At 41.7% G+C, this 26415-nt stretch overlaps 1 protein-coding gene across 1 annotated transcript in view; it reads right to left on the bottom strand.

The window, feature by feature from the left end:
* rxfp1 (relaxin family peptide receptor 1) overlaps positions 1-26173 on the bottom strand; it is a 123451-nt gene extending 97278 nt beyond the window's left edge. The window contains 5 exon segments of the mRNA XM_043673942.1: positions 6599-6670; positions 15484-15589; positions 21131-21280; positions 22925-22994; positions 26111-26173. Coding sequence (XP_043529877.1) covers positions 6599-6670; positions 15484-15589; positions 21131-21280; positions 22925-22994; positions 26111-26173 — 461 coding nt within the window.
* Between the last annotated feature and the right edge of the window lie 242 nt (positions 26174-26415).

The following is a 26415-nucleotide window of genomic DNA, read 5'->3' as shown; positions in this document are numbered from 1 at the left end:
GCAGGACAAATAAATGGGAAGATCTGTGATAGGGTAGAGGCTGGGGAGACCAAATAGCAAAATATTTCATGACACAGTAGCCAGAGTGTGGAAATAGCTATAGTAAAGAAACAAATTTTGTATCCAATACTTCATTTAAAAAAAACTACAGTGAAGGGAGAAAGAAACATAATGAAGAACAAACAACAAAACAAAAGGGGAGGAAAAAAAAAGCAAAGGGAACAAAAATGGAATCAGATGATATGACATAAAACTGTCAAACCTGACTCTAGAGGCTGTAGAATGACAAGGTCCTGTTCTGATTTGAGATTCAGTGGAACACTGTAGCAGGCCATGGACAGAAAATTAGAATGGCAGCAAAGTGGAGAATTAAGATGACAAGCAACTGGAAGCTTAGGGTAATGCTTGAGGACAGAATAGGACTATTTCATGAAGCAATCCTCATCAAGAAGAGACTACATTGTGAGCAAAGGATATACATTACTAAATTGAGAGAAATACAAAGAAACTTGTGGCTCACCTGTGAGGATTGTGCGAGCCCTTGGGCAGTGAGAAAGGCAAAGGTGAAAGAACAAGTGAAGTATCTTCTCACCTGATTGGAGAGATGCTGTGTGAAGAGAGCGGCTGTTATAACTAACTGAGATGTGGACAAAGGTGTTGTGGAGAAAATATTCCCAAGGAATGATAAAAAGGGAGGAGATATGTTTTGTGGTTGCATCATGCTGGAGGTGGTGGATGTGACAGACGATGATCCACTGAATACAGAGACCGGTGGGGTAGAAAGCAGGAATCCTTTCATGGATCTGGGAGGGAGGGAAACTGGTGAGATCATAGGTGCATGAAATGGGTCAGGCCCAATGAACCATGCTGGATGGGAATCCTCGGTTTAGGATAAAGATGTCAGAAGCACTGGTGTTGAAGACTGCAACAGAGATGGAGAAATTGAGAGCATGGAATGGAATCTTTATAGGAAGCATTGGAAGTGTAGTGTAGTCAAGGTGGCTATGAGAGTCAGTGGGTTTGAAGTGAACAACTTTTAACTCCACTCTGCTCCTACAAATAAAATGAATAGCTATCAGTACCCAATTGTTTCCCACCTATGCCTGCCTTTTTGTGGAATATGCGGAATCTTTATTATACCAGTTCTACTCATGCGCCCCCCCCCCCCCCACGCTTTTTCTGGTACCTTGATAACTGTCAGTATCCTCTTCTGCTCCTGCCATGAACTGTAAAAATTAATTGATTTTGGTTCTAATTTTCACCCTTTGCCTGATCTACTTCTTCCTTTAGCTGACTTCTCTGCCTTTGTTTCTGGAGATAGTTTATCTATAATAATTGATTCCCTTAGAGCCCTGTGTGACCTATTTAAACTCCTTCTGAAAATTTTAAGAGTGCCTCCATTTTGAGATGCTCTCATACCCACCTTTTGTGCTTAATAGTTCCCCATTGGACTGCTGTCAGTCCAGTGAAATGGGGCCACATATAGCTTGGGAACCTACCATCCCCCTTAATTGGACAGTAGCCTCTAAACTGACTGTCTCTTTTAAGACTCTCCATTGTCTATGAAGCTGTGGAGTTTTGGGATCTGAAAATTAACCTGATTCTGATACTAAATTGTAAACAATTTCATTAAGATTTTGCCCAATGCTATAGAGGTGGAAGGAGGAATTTTGGGATCAAGCATTTATTGGCTAGAAAACTCCGGTTGGGTTACAACAGAATGCCAATAGTCTAGCTCAGCATGAGACATTAGTTGGAGAAGGAGATGGAACCAGTTGGTATGAAGTTTGGTATGCTGTAGAAATGGTGGGAAGATGGTAGTTTCAGTTTTCCAATATGAAACTGGACAAAATTTTAGTTCAAGGAAGTCTGAATTTCAAAGATAGAGGCATTTGAGTATGGTAGAAGAGAATTGGAATTTAAAAGTATATATATGAGGCCAGCCACAAGCATACGCCAAGAGTCAACGGGTAGTTCAAGTTAAAAACAGCATTAAGCTGTCTGTGGGAGAACTTGACCAAAATTGACTCTAAATTGTGTGGAAGTCATTTTTGTCACCAAGCAATTTTTGCAGAAAATATAGCCTGCTAGCCATACTGTTGTTTGAGTCCTGGCTGAGGAATATTGTTTTGATAGCCTGATCTTGCAGCTGCAGGCTGTCTCTGCTTCTCAGGCCATGAGATAGTTCTGCTTCATAGAATGATGCATTGTTTCACTCCGTCCCTTATTGGTTATTCTAGTCTAGCTGAACCTGCAGTATATGATGTTCAGTTTTGTAGACATTAAGAAATATAGATCTTGACCATGTATGTGAACCTTATGACTGCCCCCGGTTGTGTAATTAATGGGCAGTGGGTTTGTGTTTTACTATATAACTTGTAACATTCTGTATTTCATTGGAATTGCATCAGACCTCTTCTCCGAACACAGATGTAATTCCCCATGGCCATGAATAAAAGCTAGTTAATTGCTCAAGGTCTCCTCTCCTGACTACTTTGTTTGAAACGATTCGGCATAAGAGGTCATGTTGCGGCTGTTCAGGACATTGGTTAGGCCGCTTTTGGAATATTGCATGCAATTCTGGTCTCCTTCCCATGGAAAGGATGTTGCAAAACCTGAAAGGGTTCAGAAAAGATTTACAAGGATGTTGCCAGGATTGGAGGATTTGAACTATAGGGAGAGGCTGAACAGGCTGGGGCTGTTTTCCCTGGAACATCGCAGGCTGAGGGGTGACCTTATAGAGGTTTACAAAATCATGAGGGGCATGGATAGGATAAATAGACAAAGTCTTTTCCCTGGGTTGGGGGAGTCCAGAACTAGAGGGCATAGGTGTATGGTGCGGGGAAAGATATAAAAGAGAACTTTTTCACGCGTGTATGGAATGAGCTGCCAGAGGAAGTGGTGGAGGCTGGTACAATTGCAACATTTAAAAGGCATCTGGATGGGTATATGAATAGGAAGGGTTTGGAGGAATATGGGCCAGGTGCTGGCAGGTGGGACTAGATTGGGTTGGGATATCCAGTTGGCATGGACGAGTTAGACAGAAGGGTCTGTTTCCATGCTGTACATCTCTATGACTCTTATTTACTCTTCCCCAACACGGTTACTGGGTCAAAATCTTGGAACTCCATTTCTAACAGCATTGTTCGTGTCCCTATATCTGAAAGATTGTAGCAATTAAAGTTGGGTGCTCATTCCCATCTTCTTCAGGGCACTTGGAGTCATACCTGGCACAAAAAAAAATGCTTGTGGTGATTGGAGGTCAGCTCCAGGACATCTCTGCAGGAGTTCCTCAGTGCAATGTCCTTAGTTCAATGATCTTCCCTGGAGATGTTCACTGACCACAGTGTTTAGTTTAATTTTCAGCACCATTCACGGCTTCTCCGAAACTGCCCAAATGCAGCAAGACCTGGGCAATGCCCATATTTGAGCTGTGCTGAAAATGTGTTGCTGGAAAAGCGCAGCAGGTCAGGCAGCATCCAAGGACCAGGAGAATCGACATTTTGGGCATGAGCCCTTCTTCAGGAAGGGCCCCTTGGATGCTGCCTGACCTGCTGCGCTTTTCCAGCAACACATTTTCAGCTCTGATCTCCAGCATCTGCAGTCCTCACTTTCTCCATATTTGAGCTGTCAAGTGGCAAGAAACATTTGTGCCAAACAAGTGCCAGGCAATGACCATCTTCAATAAGAGAGAAACTAACCATTGTATTTTGATACTCAATGACATTACCATCACTGAATCCTCCACTATCAACAGCCTGGGGGTAACCATTGACCAGAAACTGGATTAGACTTGCCAAATAAATGCAGTTGCTACAAGAGCAAATCAGCGGCTAGGAATCCGACAGTGAATAATTCACCTGATTCCTCAAAGCCTATCTACCAATTATAACACATAAGTCAGGAGTGTGATATAAACCTTGCCTGGATGGGTGCAGCTCCAATAATACTCAAGAAGCTTAGCATTATCCAGGACAGAACAGCCAACTCTATTGGCACCACATGCATAAACATCCACTCCTAAAACTCAGTATCAGCATTGTGTATCATCTACAAGATGCAACGCAAGAATTCACCAAGGTTCCTTAGATACCACCTTCCAAACTCTCAAACACTTCCATCTAGAAGGACAAGGAAGGTAGCTGCCTGGGAAGATACCTACCTGCAAGCTGCCCTCCAAGGCATTCACCACCCTGGCTTGGAACTAAATTGCCATTCCTTGACTATTATTGGGTAAAAATCATGGAATTCCCTCCCTAATGGCATTGTGGGTCTACAAATGGATTGCAGCAGTTCAAGAAGGCAGCTCAACACCAGCTTCTCAGGGCAACTTGGGTTGGACAATAAATGCTGGTCCAGCCTCATCCCCTGAATGAATTTTTGGAAAAGGATCTCTTGTTGCACTGTCTTGTTCAATGTGTTAATATTAACAGATCTGTTAAGTTTAGAAACTAGCATTCCAGCAGAGCACCATGTCTCTTGTTGCTGCTGTGGCGTACTTGCAGTTCTGCATCCTCTACGACTCCACCCTGATTCAGCCTGTGTATGGCTCTGTATTATACAAAATAGTTTTAGGTGGGTTGGAGCAGAACTCATTGGGAACCTAAATCAAACAATGTTCTCTAGTTACTATGATCTTCCCTCCTTTAATTTTGTAGTACTATCATCCTAAGATACTACATTATGCTGAGAATGGTTCAATTATTTAACATGCAACATTACACTATGGATGTTAACCTGTCAAATTTCAGCTGTGAAATTTCAGAAATTATTTTGTTGCTAATATAGTTTGGTGTAATTTAAGGGTGGAATTGTGAGTAATTATTCATCTGAGCTGTACAGTATGGTAGGGGCCCATTCCCTTGTCATTTTAAAGTGTTCAAAAAGTCCACTTTCAACACGAGGCAACAACACGGACCGAATTGATTTTTGCCTGTCTCCAATGTTTCCACAATCAGTCCCACACTGGGCTGTGCACTAAAACAAAGGTTTTGGGTGAAATGTTGACTGACATTTAAGACTTAGTCTACTATCGATCTTTTGACAACTTTCACCAATGCTTAACACAAACATTGGAAAGATTTTATTTAAAATTAAACTTGTTGCCATTTGAGGACCTCATTCCACCACTGTTGCAATTTTGGAAAGTGGAAGGGGTGGGTCAGTCCAGCAGTTTAAATTGTACAAGCTAAAGGATTAGAGTTGCTGGCCGATCAAGTTCAGGACTTTCTGATCCCTAGGAAAAAAAAGTCCACCTCTCTTTACTCCAGAAATTTATCACTATTAGCATCCAGACTCAGTAAGATTCTAGCTTGGCAGGGAGGGGGTGTGGATAAACTGCATTGCAATGTACTTGTGGCTGCTGTAACTTCAACAGAAATTGAAAAAATTGAGGACATGGCAAATTATGGATGGATTTTATGTGATTTAAATATCTTTTTTGAATTAATTATTGAGTTTCATTCAGTTTTCCAATGGTCAATTTGAGAAGGAATAGAACCATGCATAACCATAGAATGTTCCAATAACAACCCTGCTGCCTGGTGAAAGTGAAGTTGTAATACTTGCCATCATTACAGAGTAAAATTGGCAGCAGCTTCTGCATGTGCAGGTATTGTTAAATGCAGAAATCTACAGGTTACTTTCATAATTACCTTGTTTCTTCGCAGATTGTTCTGTTGTAGTCTCCACAGAAATCGCAACAGAGCTTTAACTCTGGATTTATCTATTAGTCTCACATTAAAGGCAGATGAAGGAAGTCGGGCATATGTAATCAAGAGTAAGTTTCTAATAGTGTACTAAATGCTAATTATAGTTGAACAGTGCCTGCTTGGAAAAAATCAAGTTTACAATTTTGAGGCCATTCTCCCTTCAAAAGAAAATTATTGGTGGCGATTAAAAACATTTTTTAGTTAAAGTTTTTATTTATGTCACTTCCTTAATTCCATGTATGTGTCCTAACCTTTATTTTCCTTCCTGAAATTGAAATATAATTTATGATTGAGCTTTTTTACTTTCTGCTTTGAGACTGTCTCATTGAGATTCTTCAGTATGATTGTTTGAAGAGCCTCCCTGCCACTAGTACTCCTCATTTTCTCTGCAGATGCTTTGCAGTGTACTGTACTGAATTAAATAACTATATATTTTTAATCCATTCACTGGATGTGAGCGTTGCTGACTAGGCCTACAATTATTGCCCCTCCCTAACTGCCCAGAGAGCAGTTACGAGTCAACCACATTGCTGTGTGTCTGAAATGACATCTAGGCCAGACAAGGTAACGACAGCGGTTTCCTTCCCTAAAGGACATTAATGAACAGGTGAGTTTTTCCCAATGATTGACAACAATTTCATTATTAGACTGGATTCCAGACTTTATTGAATTCATATCCTACTCTTTGCCAAACACCAGTCCCTGGGATATTATCTGGGTCTCTGGATTACTAGTCACTCTCAATACTACAAGACCGTCCCCTTCATGTAAGGCAAATGGTACAATCTGTTCCTTCAGTGCTCCTAGCAAAATCTGAACTAATGATTCCCAAAAGTAATCACAGCCAAAGCATATATAATAGTTTTTTTAGTTTTGTGCATACTTACAGCTCTCTAAGGTCTTGATAGTTGGTAAAGCAATCAGCATGAAGTTTTCTTAGCCTATTGACTGGCAGTCTCCTGAATCAGAGAAAGAAATGAAGTGAAGGCACATTGGGTGGAATTTTGGTTAGTCCCAGGAGTGGGAAGGCTGGTGGGTGATGAAACGTAATTGTGTGGGAGGACAAAAATAAGTTTCTAGATGGATGGAGTGAAATTACAAAGCTATCAGGTTTTAAAATTGATAAAGTTTCTCAAGAGCAAGTGCTAGGAAGCCATTTTTTGGATACATCTATATCAACACATAGGGTTGTTGGAAATATCCCATCCCCTACATTCCTTTAAGTGCTGTGAAAATTCAATTGTGCCAGTGCCAACCAGAGTAAAGTTGTCTCCAGCATAGAATGGACAGAACCTACGAGAAGTCAGAGGCTAGGTCCCTTCCATTCACTGGCAAGCTTCTCAGTACCAAACGTGGAAAAGAACACTCTGCCATTGAAGCAACACTGAGCGGGACTATTCTGAAAGGACACGAAAGGAAGTCAGCTGCTGGAGGAGCTAGGAGGAAGATCATGGAAAAAATAGCCATTTGCTGGTGGGAGTGGGGTTGAGGAGAAGGCTGCAAAAGTGTAGTGGAGGTGAGGTGGAGAAAAATAGGCTTCAGGAGGTACAAAGAGGGAGAAACAAACTGGATGAAGAGAGAGAGGCTGCGAGAATGGAAAGAGGTGGTGGCTGTAAGGTTGAGGACATGGCTGCAAAGGTGACAGGGTAGGCCACCGGGGGAAGAGGATGAGAATACAAGTGAGGGAGGGAAAGGGGAGCTGCTTTTAAAGTTTTAAACCTTTCAACCAGGAAATACTGAATTAGTCAGGAAATTTTAAATCACCGATGCCTGCACTCATTCAATCGGGATGGGACCCTTCGCCACCGCCGATTAGTCACTACCCTTTCACCGCCGAGGACGATTCGCCACCGCAAGTGTTTGTAACTCATTTTTATATATAAACCAATAAAATGATATTTATTTCACCTTTTTTTAAATCAATATGTACTATGTTGTTGTATAAATAAAGGGCACTGAGAAGTATGAAAGAACAGGCGGGAGGGAGAAACAATCACTACATATACATTTTTTCCGGTGGTGAATAGTCTCCAGAGGTCAAGTCACCCCAGTGGAGAAACGCTGGCGGCGAACTGGCTGTGACTAATCAGCGTCGGTGAATGTGCTGCGGTGAATCGTCACCAACCTCATTCAATAGCTACTTTATGGAGAAAAACATTGTCAATTGTTCAACTCAAATCTGACACTGGTATCTGAGATGCAGTAAAAAGGATAGTAACTAATAGGTTAAATCTTCCAGCTTACACAATGAAAATGCTTTCGCTCTGACCTCAGTACTCTGTGGAAGATGATGGCTTAGAAGGGTTTTTAAAAAAATCTTATTTAAAAAAAAAGACATTTGTTGCTAACTTATCACTGTTGTCTGATCAGAATTGCTGTTATGGATAGATTGTGACTTTTAAAACAAATCTCCTTACCATTTTCTCCATTTCTCAAGAAGAAGATTGCAATTTGTTTTCCCTTTGTTTAAACAGTGAGGGTGTATTTCTGCCATTCCCTCTGATATGGTGGATTCTGGCTTTGTAGGAACCCCAACAACAATGTGGTAAATTAAATCAGAAGTAAGGTTTATTCCACACTCTTCATAGAATCCCTACAGCGTGGAACCAGGCCACTCAGCCCATCAAGTCCACACAGACCTCTGAAGAGTATCCCACTCAGACCTACTCCCTTACACTATCCTATTGCCAATCCATCTAACCTGCATATCTTTGGACTATTGGAGGAAACTGGAGCAAATCCACACAGTCACAGGGAGAATGTGCAAACTCCACATGGACAGTCACCAAGGATGGAATTGAACCCAGAATCCTGGTGCAGTTAGGCAGTAATTGAGCCATCGTACCACCCTCAGATGCAGGAGAATGCTTCACAACATGGGCAGACTTATGCACCATAAACAAAAGGATAAAGAAATTATTCAATTAGTAAGAATTTCAGTAGAAAACATACATGAATTTGTTCAGTTTTCAAAACCAGTTAACAATATTCTTGTTTTTAAGATGGAGTCCAAAGTTCAAGTTTACAATCTGAAATCCCTTTGTGAGGATAGTTGAAGATCTAGCCAGCAGTTGGACAGTTGTCGGCAGTTTCTTTCCTTTAAAAATCTCTTCAAAAGTCTTCTGAGGAGGTGTAGATATGAAATGTGACTTTTGCCTCACCATTTGGATGAAAGAAATTTTTACTCACAGAAGACACACATGTTGGCTGCTTTTTACAGGCTTGAAGATGATCCTTTGTCCTGGATTTAAGAGTATTAATATTGCCAGTGGATGCTGTATGAAACTGCACTGGCCCCTAATCCAATGGTTGTTTCAAAATTATTTAATTAAAAAGGATTCAGTAATGTGGGAGTCATGTAACCAAGCCATCTACAGGGGAGCAGCAGCTACCATTGAGACAAAGGCTCACACTGTAGAAAGCCAACTGTCTACAGCCCATTTCAGAGGTTAAATGTCATCTAGTCTTAAGATCCTTTGGCCCACTGTATCCATGCTGGTCATCAAACATCCATCAGTAAGAATCCAATTTTCCAGCACTTGGCCTGAATACTTGTATTGTATGACATTTCAAGTGCTCATTTAAATAGTTCTTAAAAATCTTGAGGAGTCCAACCTCGACCATCCTTTTCATCAGTCAGCTCCGGATACCCTCAAACTTTTGGGTTAAAGAATTTTTGCTCAAATCTCCTGTACATTGCTGTGACTCTAAACCTGCTGCTCCTTACCCCACACTGTACTCCCTGGTTACTGACCCTCTACCAAGGAGAATAGTTTCTCCCTTTCTACCCTGTCTATGTCTTTGTACACCCCAACCAGATCCCTTTCAGTCTTCACTGCTTTAAGGAAATAGTCTATCTGGTCTTTCTTCAAGGTTGAATTGCTTCAGCCTTGGCAAAGTCGTGGTGAATCTCTTCTAACGTTAGACCATAGCTGGCAAATCATGAACACATCATCTTGTAAGATCAACATAACTTTCAATTCTATCATAAAGGGCTTTTCTCTTATAACATTATAAATAGTATTCTAGACCCACCAAGAGGTATGTAGAGTATTGATTATCAGGCTGATGTTGACTTCCGAGAAGGTTCTGGAACTTAATGCTAAATTCAGTCAAATGGCTGTCACTCCTACCTTTACTGGGCTGTTTAATGTGTTTTAAAATAGTCACCAAATATATGGATAGAGAGACATAATCAAAAATGTTTTTACTCCATCTGTGACACAACTGAAATACTGTTTTATATATAGGAAATTAAGACATTTCTTGTGTGCAGCTTTAACTTTAATGGTTGTTCATAATGATTGAGGATATTGATGAATTTTTCTAATTCTACTTCTGTGAATTCAAACAACCAGATGTCTATTACAGAAGATAATTTTGTCACATGATGGTATCATCCAATTATTGACTTAGTGAGAATGAAAAAGAGGTCCTTGAAAACCAAAAAGTAGCCACCAAAATATCATTATTGCAAATGGTGTCAATTTTACTTTGAGGCTTTTTTTTATTTTCAGGGTCTATGTTTCATTTTTCAGAGGCTCCTTTTGTTCACTAGCTCATTTTATAGATGATTTAGGCCTGTAGTAACAATGTCTTCTGTATTTATGTTGATGTATAGTGTATTTCTAGTTGCGCAAAACCAACACAAGAATGAATCAATATTTTCAATAATTAAAAATGATCCATCAAATTTAAAGCCACAAAAGATCAGAAAAGAGTTAATTTCATCGGCAGTGATATTTAAATTAACATATGACAAAATGCTTAAGTCAGCAACAAACATTTATTTCATAAGCACTGACACACACTTTCATGGCATAAAAGAGTCACTAGCCAAAGTCCAAAGACTGGTGAAGTCACAGCTTCCACTATTTATGCACAAAACTGGAATATTCTAAGTAGGCAGTTGCTACCATTTTACTGCATCATAGATCTCAATCTCAAATTCAGATTTAAAAATTAACACAATGTTCATTATAATAGCACCCACTACATGTGACCCACATGTAATGTCTCCAGAACCTAAATCTAGGGATTTTACATCCATTTGTATTTTACATGCGTTGCCTCAGTGATTTTACTTTTCCAGGGGCTTCCAATTAGTTGATTATTTCTTTATTTACAGAAATTAAAGTTGTCTACCTTCTTCTCCCCCATCCTTTGCAAATCCCCTACCACATTGCCTTTTCAAGCCTCTTTCCCTCGCTTCTTTTCAGGCTCCCCATCAAAGGCCATGACAGCAACAGCTCCAGCAGCCCTGACCTGGCAGCAACCTGGCACCCAGGTTGATAATGCTGTTAAGAAGGCCTACTGTGTGTTAGGTTTTATTGGTACAGGGATGTTGCAACTATACAAAATGCTACTGCAGCAACACTTGAAATGTTGTGTACACTTCTGGTCGCCCATTAAAGAAAAGATGCGGAAGCATTGGAAAAGGTGTAGAGGAGATTTATCAGAATGTTACCTGGTCTGGAGGGAAGGTCTTATGAGGAAAGGCTTGACAGACTTGGGTCTGTTCTCCCTGGAAAGAAAAAGGCTAAGCGTGCATTTGATAGAGACATACAAGATGATCAGAGGATTAGATAGGGTAGACAGTGAAAGTCTTTTTTCCTAGGATGATGAAGGTCAGCTTGTACAAGGGGGCATAGCTACCAATTGATGAAGAACTGGTTGTCAAAGGTGAAGACGTTGTGATTGAATGATCATTGCTTGCAGCAAACTGCCTGGCTTTCAGGACAATACCATACAACCTTGTCACGGTAGACGCTGCAAGACATGTCAGAGTGTTGACATGGACACCACTACATTACATGTGGGGACATCTCCCACCACGTACGTGGCAGGTACACATGTGACTCAGCCAACATTGTCTATCTCATATGCTGCAGGCAAGGATGCCCTGAAACATGGTACATTGATGAAACCAAACAGAGGCGACGGCAACGGATGAATGGACACCGCACAACAATCAACAGACAGGAGTGTTCCCTCCCAGCAGTCGAAGAACACCTCAAGGGTCGAGGACATTCGACCTCGGACCTTCAGGAGTCCATCCTCCAAGGCGGACTTCGGGACAGGTAACAACGAAAAGTGGCCCAGCAGAGGCTGATAACGAGTTCGGCACCCATGGGGATGGCCTCAACCGGGACCTTGGGTTCATGTCACATTACAGGTGACCCACCGCGCGCGCACACACACGCGCGCACACACTCTCACAGACTTAAACCTCTTTTATATCAGACTCACACACATACATACAGCCTCTCAGAGACACAGTGATCCCAATGAGCCCACCCGACGAACCCGAACAGTCATCACAGGGATCTGTAGAGGATTGACCAAAGAAGGAGTCAACTTGGACCCCAGCGGAGGACCGCTGCCCTGAGCTTGACAGGTGTGCTCAAACTGTCAAGAAATATACAAATGCCAGATTCATCAGCCGTACCCATGAGTTAGAGCAGAACATCACCAAATCATAACACAATGCCATCCATGCTCTCAAAACCAATCACAACATTGTCATCAAACCAGCAGATAAAGGAGGAACCATAGTCATTCGGAATAGAACAGATTACTGCAAGGAGGTGTACTGACAACTGAACAACCAGGAACACTACAGATGACTACCAGCCGATCCGACCAAACAGCACACCCGTGAACTAAACACATTGATCAGGACATTGGACCCAGTTCTTCAGAGTTCCCTACGTGCACTCATCCCACGTACTTCTCGTGTAGGTGACTTCTACTCTCTTCCGAAGATACACAAAGCCAATACAACAGGACGTCCCATCATATCAGGCAATGATACCCTTTGTGAGAACCTCTCTGGCTATGTCGGAGGCATATTAAAACCCATTGTAAAGGAGATCTCCAGCTTCTGTCGCGACTCTAAAGATTTCTTCCAGAAACTCAGCACCCATGGACCAATCAAACCGGGAACATTCCTTGGACACAATGGAGGTTTCCGCACTCTACACCAGCATCCCCCACAATGGCGGCATCGCGGCAACAGCCTCAGTACTCAACAGCAACAACTGCCAATCTCCAAACACTGTCCTACAACTCATCCGCTTTATCCTCGATCACAACGTCTTCACCTTTGACAACCAGTTCTTCATCCAGACACATGGAACAGCCATGGGGACCAAATTTGCACCCCAATATGCCAACATTTTCATGCACAGGTTCGAACAAGACTTCTTCTCTACGCAGGACCTCCAACAAACACTATATACCGGGTACATTGATGACATTTTCTTCCTCTGGACCCATGGAGAGGAGTCACTGAAAAAACTACAGTGATATCAACATGTTTCATCCCACAATCAAGCTCACCATGGACTACTCTCTACTATCTGTCTCATTCTGGGACACATGCATCTCCATCAAGGATGGGCACCTCAGCACCTCACTCTACCACAAACCCATGGATAACCACACAATGCTGCACTTCTCCAGCTTCCACCCAAAACACATTAAAACAGCCATCCCCTATGGACAAGCCCTACGCACACACAGTATCTGTTCAGATGAGGAGGAACATGAAGGGCAGTTGGAAGTACTCAGGGATGCCCTCAGAACAGGGTATGATGCTCAACTCACCGTACGCCAGTTCCGATGTGCCACAGCGAGGAACTGTAATGACTTCCTCAGGAGACTGCAACCATTGTTGTCTAGTATTTCCCAGGAGCCGAAAAACTATGCCATGTTCTTGCAACACATTATCAATGAGGATGAGCACCATGCCAAGACCTTCCCCAAACCTCCACTTCTCATCTTTTAAACAGTCATCAAACCTCAAACAGATCATTGTTCGTAGCAAACTGCACAGCTTTCAGGACAATACCATGCAACCTTGTCACAGTAGACACTGCAAGACATGTTAATGTATCGACATGGATACCATCATTATGGGTGGGGACACCTCCCACCATGTATGTAGCAGGTACTCATGCGACTCAGCCAACGTTGTCTATCTCATATACTGCAGGCAAGGATGCCCTGAAGCATGGTACATTGGCGAGACCAAACAGAGGCTACTGCAATGGATGGATGGACACCACAGAACAATCAACAGACAGAAGTGTTCCCTCCCAATCGGAGAACACTTCAGCAGTCCAGAACATTCAACCTCTGAAGGCAGACTTCGGGACAGGCAACAATGAAAAGTGGCCGAGTAGAGGATGGTAGCCACGGGGATAGCCTCAACTGGGACCTTTGGGTTCATGGCACACTACAAGTGACTCCATCGCATCACACACACACACACTGTACATACATACACACACACACTATACATACATACACACACACTATACATACACACACACACTATACATACATACATACACACACACTATACATACATACACACCTACACACTATACATACACACACACCTACACACTATACATACACACACACCTACACACTATACACACACACACTACACACACGTTTGTGGGGTGAATTTGTACTTGCAGAATTACATTTTACTTTGCTCAAAAACTGCATGAATCCATGTAAGATTTTGTAAATCTGTTTTTTTCGATGAGAATCAGTCTGACCATTGTGGCACAGACAGCCTTACAGGGAGCTAACACCTTCATTACCTTATCTGGGCCGACATGACACCTATTGTTAAAGTTCACTTGAGAATGTAACTTATAAAAAAATGTTTTGCGATTTACATATGAAAGAACTGAAACCAACATGGTCATTCTAAAAGATGAGACTTAACAAACAATCCAGGACTTTTTCAACATATATTTTCAGTTACATCACACTGTAAACTTTTGCTATATGTGTCTTACAATCTTACTATCCACAACCACCTGATGAAAGAGTAGCACTCCAAAAACTAGTGCTTCCAAATAAACCTGTTGGACTATAACCTGGTGTTGTGTGATTTTTAACTTTTAACACCTCCAATTTAAGGTAGCTTTCCTCCCACAATTTGTGCTGATAGGTTGAGCCTACCAGCAGCTAGGTGCCAGAGAGTAACAGCCAGTGATTGAATTTGTAAGGGACAGCTCTTCCAGTCACTTTTATCCACTGGCTGACATTTCTGTTTCATTGTCATGGTGACTGACATTTTCCAGGTTTTTTGTGGGCTTTCAGAAGGGCACTCGCTCACTATTCCGTGCCTGGACGTGTGGATTTCAAAAGCCACTTTCCAGAGACTACACAGTGCCACTTAACCTGGCGGAGTACAACAGATTATTCATTCTCTTTTTGCATTGCACCCAGATTCTGGAGTGGGCCCCATAAATGCTAAACCTTGTTCTAACTTCTATCTTCGTCAGATAAGAGCAACTCCTGCAGCTATCCTTGGGATACATGTCCTCCTGCCTTTCCCAGACAGGCCTGGGGGAGAACCTGAAGCCAGATGCCTCCAAACCGTAGGGTCCCCTGTCTGTGCTTGGACATAGATGGTGGTCTTGCTCAACAAGGGGGAGATAGGTGGCAGCACCTGCAATTCCAAAAATCTCCTCTGAGAATGATGTTTCTAGTTTGAAGTTAATGAATGTCTGTCTAGATGCCCTTTAAATATGGCAGCCAGGCCTTTGATCCTGCCTATTCTTGCTATGCTCACTGCCTGTACATAGCTAATTGATTAGCTGTAATGTGATCATTTGTAGTCAACTGTCCCACCCAGAGCAGAAGTCTCACTTACTTCCATTGACCCACTGTCAAATACCTCACTGCTACCTGGGGTTTCACCTGCTATTTCTCCCTTGGATGATCTGAATGTTTCTGTACTTACAGTGCTAGTACATTGGATGAAACCAAGGGAATGGAATATAGTTCAGCACGTTCACACTCGAGTTCCAAGCCTCTGCATTGACATTTCTCTGAAATATTCCCAAGCACTGCAAAAAGAAATGTTACAGTATTTTATTTGTTTTGTGATTTATTGAATTTTTTTTGTTGTGAAAGAGAGTGTTTCCATATACTTCGTAAATAGAATTTTAAACACAGTCTATTCCTTCCCACAGGTTTCTTATTTACTCTCAAAGGTGCTGAAGCTAGCTGGAGTGCAATTTTATTGTGTTAATTGGTTCCTAATGTTCGCTCCAAATGTCCTTTCTTCACATCTTAGCCTACAAGATGAATTTCAGCTGGCTAACTGATTGTAGGAGAGGACACAGCATCCTTACCAGATGCCTGCACATTTGCACTTTACAGTCTGACAAAGACACTAACTATAGTTATAGTTTAAACATTTAACTGCAGGAGACTCGCTGTTTATTGCGAATTCTCTGATAATAGTACTATGCCTAATTGCTGGGAAAATGCATTACTGAAATACACTTGTCATTATGGTGCAACCATACTTTGTTGGAAATACCATACACTGATTACCTAACCTGAAATATCTACATATAAGACAATTGTGGATGCTGGCATTGTGTCCAATATTCTGAAATCCTGGTATGTAATCAGTGGATATTGAAATGGAAAAGTCTTATTTCATTTTTTTTGTCCACTCAATATCCAGGCTCATCAAAATTTTATCTTTAGGGTGAGGGAATTCTACTGGTGGTTTTGGATGAATGATCCAGAAATGAAAGAAAATGGTCTTCTGCTCACTTGTCTGATTTCACCATTACTAAGAATTAACCTTCTGGATTGTGTGTAATTAAATATGCAGGTAGGCAGCCGATAGGATTTCTGGTCACCAATGGGAGAAAGAACATGAGTGCAGTTGAGGGTAATACTGGACAGGAGCAGATCTGGAAAAAAATAAGTCACAATTAATGGAAGCCAGGGCAAGTTACCCTAACTTTCTTTGTTAGATGTATTGTATGTTCAGTACAGTCATCTCATTACTGACATTTCTACAGGTTATCAATATTGTGCCAGAACATCAGAAGACCAAGCTGGCTTCTCAAGCACTGTTTTTGCAATAATTCAACTGTAATTATTCATCAAAGAGAAGGAATTGGTGGAAGATGATCTCAGAGGGGAGTGTCGAATCTCTAAGCTAAGTTGCAATTAAAAAAAAAGAGGTATTATGCATCTTAAAAAGAACTGCAGTAGCTAAGTCACCGGTTCTAATGGGATCTATCCTGGAATATTGAGGGAGGTGAGAGAACAAATTGCTGGAGCATTGACAGACACTTTTGTATCCTCTTTGGCCACAAGGTGAGGTCCCAGAGGACTGAGAATAGCCAATATTGTTCCATTGTTTAAGGGTAACAGGGACAATCCAGGAAATTATAGGCCTGTGAGCCTCACATCAGTGGTAGGGACATTATTAGAAAAAAATCTCAAGGACAAGATCTATATGCATTTAGAAGCAAATGTTATTAGCAATAGGCAGCATAGTTTTATGTAGGGGAGGTTGTGCCTCACTAACTTTGAGTTTTTTGAGGAGGTGACCAAAATGATTCATGAGGGAAAAACCATTGATGTTGTCCACATAGACTTCGTAAAGCCTTTGACATGATCCCTCATGGCAGACTTGTACAGAAGGTGAAGTTACATAGTATCAGGGGTGATCTGGCAAGATGGATACAGAACTGGCTTAGTCATAGACATCAAAGGATAGCAGTGGAAGGATGCGTTTTGGAATGGAAAGTTGTGACTGGCGGTGTTCCACAGGTATCAATGCTGGGACCTCTGTGTTGTTTGTGGTCCACATAAATGATTTGGAAGAAAATGTGCTGGTCTAATTAGTAAGTTTGCAGATGATACAAGACTGGTGGAGTTGTAGCTAGTGAGGAAGATTGTCAGCAGGATACAGATCTGTTGGAGGCATAGGCAGAAAAAGAGCAGATGGAGTTCAATCTGGACAAATGTGAGGTGATGCATTTTGGAAGGTACGGATGGAAATTATATAGTGATGGCAGAACCCTTAGAAGTATTGATATGCAGAGGGATCTGGGTATGCAAGTCCACAGATCACTAAAGGTGGCATTGCAGATAGAAAAGGTAGTAAAAAAGCCTATAGCGTATTGGCCTTTATGGGAAGGGGCATTGAGTATAAGGATAGGCAGGTTATGCTGTAGCTTTATAGAACTTTCGTTATGTCACACTTGAAATATTGCATATAATTCTGGTCACCACACTACAAGAAGGGTGTTGATGCTTTGGATAAGGTACAGAAAAGGTTTACCAGGATGTTGTCTGGTATGGGGGATTTTAAGCTATGCAGAAAGGTTGGATAGACAAAGCTGGAATGCAAGAGGTTAAGTAGAAACTTGATAGAAGATTAGATGATTGCGAATGGCATGGATTGAGTGGAAAATGAGGCTTTTTCCCAGGGTTGAGGAGTCAATTACTAGGGGACACAGGTTCAAGGTGTGGGATGGCGGTTTAAAAGAGATGTGCGAGGCAAGTCTTTCACACAAAGGTTGGTGAGTGTCTGCAATGCACTGCCAGAGGTGGTGGTGGAAGCAGACACAATAGGAGGATTCAAGAAGCACCTGGAGGGATACATGAATAGGAAGAGAGTAGAGGGTTACGGATCCTGTAAGTGAAGACAGTTTTCACAGCAAAATGTGTTGTCGCAGGCTGGGAAGGCCAAAAGGCCTGTTCCTGTACGATATTGTTCTTTCTTTGTTTGTAATGTGGTGATCAAAATTAAGGTCATTGACAGGAAAAGGGGAGGAAAGATTATAATCCCATGGTCAATAACTTGTTGGTATTACAACTATATGGTGTACCAATGATAATCCATGGTGATTCCACAAATACCAACAATGGATTTTCGAGGCCATTGAAGAAGAATTTTCATTACTGAGAAAATGTATCAAATTTTCAGACTTTCATTCTCGTGTTAACAAGAGTTGGGGCCACTGCCTCGAGGATGGTCAGCAGGCAGCCAGAGCAGCTGCTGCGCACAGAGGTGGCTTGTTAAAAATGCTCTTGTGCACTGGGATTTTATTCTAGTTGTAATTAAAACAATGAAGCAAAACATAGCTCTTGTCCATCACATCTCCTCAGACCGCATACACTCATAGTTCCATCCATGCCATCTCATGAACCCTCCCATGGCCCCTTTTAACCTCCATTCTAACTATGCCTCTCTACTCGCCCAATGGCCCTTTATAACCAAAGCCAACCCACTGCCAACTCAGGAAAATCATGTCCCCCATATTCATACCCTTTGCCTTACCCCTCATGCCTATATTTACTGTGGGCATGAGCCATGGTGAGATGAAATAAAGTTCTAAGTATGTATTGCATACATCACTTGTCTTAAAAAATCTTTAATCTATAAAAGTTCATTCAATACATTTAAATTCTTTCCAAATATTTAATTCATTAAAAATACTTCCTTCAGGTATTTAAACTCCTATGAAAACAAACATCAAAGACTTTATCACAGTTGGACCTGTGAATCAAACTGTGATGCTTACAGACCCCTGCTGTGAGAATGACAGGCTGTGAAATCTGTTATGCAGCACTAATCTTTTAAAGGTAACCCTTACCTTTATATTAACAGATAGCTAGTGAAATTATCCACTTTTCTACACATTTATAAAACCTTGAAGAAAACCTGATCTCTCCAAAGGACAGCTAACTTCTCCAAAGGGAATCCTACTTTTCTGACTAACTCCGACACCTTTCCTTGAGTAGAAACTAACATTTGACCAAAACATGAAGAAAGTTTTGTAAAGCTTTTAGAAACTTACAGCAGTTGGTAAATGGTGTTTCATATTTTGAAAATCTTCCATAATATAACTCAAAAACCTTAGACCATCCATTGCTGTCATCTACAATTGAGAAAGCATTTTTAAAACACAGCACAAAATTAATTCAGATACAGAGATATATGTTCACAAATTATGTGAAGCAATGAGAGCTGACCCTGAAAACTAATGGATAAAGAAATCCTTCAGCATGCTTTAAAGAGAAGTTTAACACTTGAACATTTTTAAAATCATGTTATTGAATGAAAATGTGAAAATTAAGTGTAGAATTTTGGTTCTGGGCAGATTCCATTCTGATAACAAAGTATACACCCAACCAAATATCTGAGGCTTGCCCAAAATTGAACCTTGAGTCTCACTAACTTCTAATAATGCACCCTCACATTGTGAACTATATGAACACTCACTTCATTAGCAGTGGCTTTATTTAAAGTCCTAGAAGAAGGGTCATAGTGGACAAAACAAATGAAATGGAAATGGCAATGGTGAGGCTGGGTAGAGAAAACCTGTTCTTCCTGGTCAAACAAGGAGGTTGTTGTAAAGAAGTGTGCATTGAAAAAGGAATAAATTCTGTAAAGTGTCTGTAGTAACTACTGAAGAAGCCTGAACAGATAGGACTGACATCTGCCTTGATCAAAGCTGTCTGACTTATTTAAAGGGATTGAAAAATTGGAGCTAAGCTTCATGTATTTGAAAGACCTACAGTATTAAAGGAGATGCAGGAACAGGGAGAGCGAGGTGGATATTATAAGGACAAAAGATTTAACAAAAACTTAATCGGTTTCTTGGTTTTACAAAGTATAAGGAAGGTATGCTGAAACTTTTATAAATCTTCCAATGGGTAGAGGTTGCTAGAGACTTTTTCTTAAATGGTGCCAATACTTCACATCATGAAATTATTAGAGATTTTTTTATCACCCACTTACAGGATGATGAGCATTACTAACAAGGTCAGTCTTTATTGCCTATCCCTACCTGCCCTTGAGCAGATAGCGGAGCACTGCCTGCTTGACTACAATCACTTGGCTTGCAAGGTCATTTTAGTGAAGTTAAGACTTAACCATGGTGCTGTGGGTGTGGTGTTATGTACAGGAAATACCAGGTTTGTGGCCAATTTCCTTCATTCAATTACACCCTTTTGCTTCTGCCATAGCCCCGCATGAGCACCACCAGCAGATGCCAGACATTTCTGATGGGGCATCATTTTGATGTCACAAATTCCCTCCTTAACTGACTTATAGGAGCACCACTCAAAGGACCAAGCACCAAACTTGCAGATCAACCTTGTAACATTGTAAAGTATGTGGAAGTTGATGAACAGTAGGCAGGAAATTGGCGTTAAGGCCACAATCAGGTCAGTCATAATCTTACTGAATGACAGAGCAGTCATAACCTTACTGAATAACAAAGCAGACTCTAGTGGGGTCATATGGTCTATTCCTGCTTCCGTTTCCTGTATTCTTGTGTGTACTTTTGAATGTATTGTGGCGAAGTTGTGGACTTTCCATAGTCTTGTTGCGTTCTCAAATGCATACCAGGAAAATGACCTTGTTCATAAAGGCTACAGAATGTTATGGGGGCAGGAAGCAGTGGCAGAACATCTCTATCTACAGCATGACAAACTCTGTGCCAAGTTAAAATCACACTTCTTTAGGCTCTTTGACAGTGACAGTGAAATGCACATGCAACTAAAGCTAGACATTAGGAGCAATACATCCTCTGACAGAAGAATGTAGTTAATTATTTACATACCACAATCTTGTTCATCGGCTTTATTTCCACAGTCATCCACACTATTACAGTGGAGAATCTGTGGCAAACATTTTGAAATGTTTCCACAAGGAAAATATCCTAGAGGACATCCAGCATGTTCCTCATGCAGCTCCAAGTAATTTAAAGCAACTGCAAACATAGGAAGAAACAGTCCACTTAATAAAATAATTTCATCACTAGTATCATTCTTACCTCAAGTGTATGTGTCAGTAATGGCATAATGACATGATAGAAAACAAAATGAGAAGGTTGATACATTGTGTCAAATGAGGGTGGATACATTTTCTTGGGGGGCTGTAACATAAACAGAAGGCAGCAACCATGTAAAAATGGTATATATCAAATAATGTTGTTCCAGAAAATCCCTGCAGTAATTCATCACTCATGGTTAGCACTGCTGCCTCACAGCACCAGAGACCCGGGTTCATTTCCCGCCTCAGGCGACTGACTGTGTGGAGTTTGCACGTTCTCCCCGTGTCTGCGTGGGTTTCCTCCGGGTGCTCCGGTTTCCTCCCACAGTCCAAAGATGTGCAGGTCAGGTGAATTGGCCATGCTAAATTGCCCGTAGTTTTAGGTAAAGGGGTAAATATAGGGGAATGGGTGGGTTGCGCTTCGGCGGGTCGGTGTGGACTTGTTGGGCCGAAGGGCCTGTTTCCACACTGTAAGTCTAATTTAATCTAGAAATGGTAAATGAGTTTGGAGAATTGGGCTATAGGTACAACTTCAGGTCTCAGTGGGACATACATACACTGATCTACATATTACTAAAACAAGGCAAAGGCCTTTTTTTGCCTTTTCTCCTATTTAACAGCATTAATGCAAGGGGTGGGCAGAAGATGAGAGAGGAAATTAGGCAGGGATCCATTCACATGTCAGCCTTTGTCCAGTGTTAGTTTTCTAGAGGCTGTTCAAAAAAGGACTGAGGACGTTTTTGGCTTTGTGGGGCCAGGGATGAGAACAGATATTTAGGATGCAATTATGCATCTGTATCCATACTGGGACTAAATTGTATTTCAGTGTTCTATTCCTAGATAACTTAATAATTTCCACTTTAATAATGCTGCAAAAGATACATTAAATTGAAGCTTTTTTGTCTTGCACTCATAAGGACAATGCTCAAGAAATATTAAAATAAAAGGAAATCAATATTTTTACTGAATGATAGGACAATACTGATTGGTTGGCAAGAGGATTATCATTATATTCATATAAATATTCATTAGAAAAAGAGGCGGCACGGTTGCACAGTGGTTAGCACTGCTGCCTCACAGCGCCTGAGACCCGGGTTCAATTGCCGCCTCAGGCGACTGACTGTGTGGAGTTTGCACGTTCTCCCCGTGTCTGCGTGGCTTTCCTCCGGGTGCTCTAGTTTCCTCCCACAGTCCAAAGATGTGCAGGTCAGGTGAATTGGCCATGCTAAATTGCCCATAGTGTTAGGTAAGGAGTAAATGTAGGTTTCGCTTCGGCGGGTCGGTGTGGACTTGTTGGGCCGAAGGGCCTGTTTCCACACTGTAATGTAATCTAATCTAAAAAAAAAGAACACCACAATGCAGAAAGACATTTTTAAAAAAATCTGTAGAATGGTTATGTAACTGGCAAATATGTTTTGGTATAGAACACCATGAGGTACACATTTTTATAGGAAGAAGGCAGCCACATACTCCTCAGGAAATACAAGATCATTTTAACACACAATAAGAGAAGAGTTGGGGCCAAGTGAATTGTAAAAATGTTGTACATCGCAAACTCAATCCCATCTCGTCTCCAACTCACCCAGTTCTCTGAGGAGGATGTAAACATCATACAAAGGCAAAGGGGTGGAGATAGCGTAAAGGGCTAATACCTGAATATGAAAATAGTAACAATGTAAGAAATCATATGATGTGGAGAGATTCTGAGTAGAGATGTAATAGTGCAAACCTCGCACTAAGTCTAAATATGTAAAATGATTCATAGAATGTTGAAAAGGCCTTGGATTCCAGCAACTTATTTTATAGAGTCACAGTCAAAAAGTACAGAAATAGACTCCGGTCCAAACAGTTCATGCCAGCCATAAGCCCAAACTAAATTAGTCCTACATGCCTGCATTTGGCCCATATCCCTCCAAACATTTCTCATTCATACACTTATCTAAGTGTCTTTTAAACATTGTAATTGTACCCATATCCATCAGTTCCTCTGGAAGTTCATTCCGCACACAAACCCCTCCCTGTGTAAAATAATTGCCCCATGTCTTTTTTAAATCTTTCTCCTCTTACCTTAAAAATATGGCCGTAGTCTTGAAAGCCCCTACTCGAGGGAGAAAACACTTGCTGTTTGCCTTATTTATACCCTTCACGATTCTATAAATCTCTAAGGTCACCCCTCAACTTTCTTCATGCCAGTGAAGAAGGTCCCAGGCTATCCAGCCTCTCCTTATAACTCAAACCCTCCATTCCCAGTAACCTCCTGGTAAATCTCTTCTGAATACTCTCCAGCTTAATATTATCTTTCCTATAACAGGGCAACCAGAACTGGACACAGTACTCCAAAACAGGCCTCACCAATTTCCAATACAACCTAACATAGCATCCAACTCCTATACTCAAAGGGTTGAGCAATGAAGGCAAATATGCTAAACACCTTCTTAATCACCCTATCTATATGTGATGCAAACTTCAAAGAATTATGTACCTGCACCCCTAGGTCTCTCTATACTACAACACTGCCCAAGGTCCTACTTTTAATTGTATAAGTTCTGTCCTTGTTCATTTTACCATAATGCAATTCCTCACATTTATCCAAATTAAATAATATATACACTCAACCACCACCAAAACTTCCATGACAATAACAAATTTCCATTTATTAACAGACCTCAATAAGGGACACAGTCATCGAGCTCCCGAAAGGAATGGTTGCTATTAAGTATTATGGGGAATAAACAGGTTATTCTGAAAGGAGATGAGAAGTGGATATAGGTTTGCTCATTAAGCTGGAAGGTTCTCTTAGGGTGGGTGATGTCATTTCCTGTGGAGAAGTCACTTCCGGTTCCTTTTCTCAGGGGGTGTTTCTCAGGTAGAGTTCTGGTTGGAATGCTATGCTTCTTGGAATTCTTGGGCTTGTCCTCGGATGGATGTGTTGTCCCAGTTGAAGTGGTGTCCTTCCGTATCTGTATGGTAAGGATACTAGTGAGAGAGGGTCATGTCTTTTTGTGGCGAGTTGGTGTTCATGTATCTTGGTGGCTAGTTTTCTGCCTGTTTGTCCAATGTAGTGTTTGTTACAGTCCATGCACTTTCCAGCTCAGCGAGCAAACCTACATCCAAAACCTCAAAACTTGCTGAGATGAAAAGTTTTAGGAGAAATGATGAATGCCTTAACCACGCTGTTTATGGAACATGACAAAAAGTAACATAGTCTCCTACACCACCATACTGACTTCTTCTCTCCTAATGGCTCTGCCTTGCTCTAACCCTGCAGTAGTGATACGACCTTTCAGATTTTGACAATGCCGACTAGGATTGAGCAATCAACTTCACACAGACCCACTGACCTGCTCTCAATAACACAGCAGGTTCCCAATGGCTACTCAGGCTGTGCCCTCCTCCGGAATGTTCCCAAACCTGTCCACTAGATTGACTTCCAGATGGAGAACTTGTTAAAAGAGAAAGAAGCACTCTGAGTTAAAACTAATGGAATGTGGGGAAAACCTGGATTTCCAATGTCATGTTGGACTCAAAACTACTTCCCTTTACACAGATGCCGCTAATGCACATGGGATTTCCCCTACATGTTTTGCTTTTATTTCAGATGTCAACAATGGCATGTCTATCAGCATCCATTGTGAAAGGGAATGTGCACATTACTTGGGCATGGAAGCCTTATGCAGCAACAGAGAATTAGACTGCTAAATCAGCAGATATGTTGTAAATGTTTTTTTTTTGTTTTATATCTTGTAGACCATTTCTGTCTGTGGAAGAAGCCTGCAAGATCTTGTGGGCTCCATTCACTTTGTTTGACTGTACAGGACACTGGCATCCTGTCAGCTTCTAGCTACGAATAATAGGGCAGGGGAATGGGAACAGGGAAATACCTGACAGACGTCACCATTCTGTTTGTCCCACCTTCTTATGTGGGGATCATTTACTAACTGCTGGCCCCAAAGGGTTGTCTGGCCAGACCACTGTTATTCGGTTTTGCCATTTTGTTCCCACACGATGCTTTTCTCACTGGAGATGAACTCCAGTTTCACTACAGATAACAAGAAAATAATTTTATAGGCAACAAGAGACTGGATTAATTTTTAACTGTCAAAACAGTATGATGGGGGGGATCTAAGATGGCGGCAATCTGAGGAGATCGCACTGCAGAGCTTTGCATCGCAGCAGAAATGGGATGGTCCTTTAACCCGCCCAACCCAGGTCATCAGAATTTCTTGGGACTCTGGAAAGATCATGGAGTCCCAAGATACATCTAAAAATGAACTTACCTTTACTTTCAGCCATCCAGAGATGCCGAAAAAGGGAGGAGGAGCATCCAAGGCCGGGTCTGCAGTTCAGCCTGCAGCAGCCTCGGATCGATTACTCCCCGGACCTGGTGAACCGGCTCTTGAAGACTCATGAGATGCTGGGAAAACAGATTGAAGAAAAGCTGGCTCCAGTCTCTCTCATGCTGCAGAAGCATGAGCAGCAGCTGGGAAACCTGGAGAAGAGAACAGATGAGGTGGAGCACAGGGTCACATTGGCGGAAGCTGATGCCAGTTCATCCAAGGATGAGATCCAAGCCCTGAAGACACAGGCCCGTAATTTGCGTGGCCAAGTGGATGATCTTGAAAACAGGGGCAGAGAAAAAACATTCGGATCATCGGTCTGCCTGAGGGTAAGGAAGGTGAGCAGCCTGTGGAATTTGTTGAGGAATGGCTGTCGAAATTCCTTGATTTGGAGGCTGGCACGAGAGGATTTGAAGATAGAGAGGGCTCACCGGGTCACAGCGCGGAGATTGAGTCTGGGTCAACGTCCTCGTCCTCTCCTGGTGCGGTTCCATCATTACGGGATAAGGAGAGAGTCATGGAGGCTTCCAGAGTCCAGGGGAAGGATGGCTCATGCCCGAAACGTTGATTCTCCTACTCCTTGGATGCTGCCTGACCTGCTGTGCTTTTCCAGCAACACATTTTCAGCTCTGATCTCCAGCATCTGCAGTCCTCACTTTCTCCTTTTTCCAGGGGAAGGATCCAAAGGCCCTAATTTACGAGGGCTCTAGGATCATGATTTTTCAGGACTTTTCAG

This window comes from Chiloscyllium plagiosum, chromosome 32 (assembly GCF_004010195.1).
Source record: "Chiloscyllium plagiosum isolate BGI_BamShark_2017 chromosome 32, ASM401019v2, whole genome shotgun sequence".
NCBI lineage: Eukaryota > Metazoa > Chordata > Chondrichthyes > Orectolobiformes > Hemiscylliidae > Chiloscyllium > Chiloscyllium plagiosum.
Note: the sequence above shows the minus strand (reverse complement) of the source record. Positions and strands in the feature narration are given on the sequence as shown.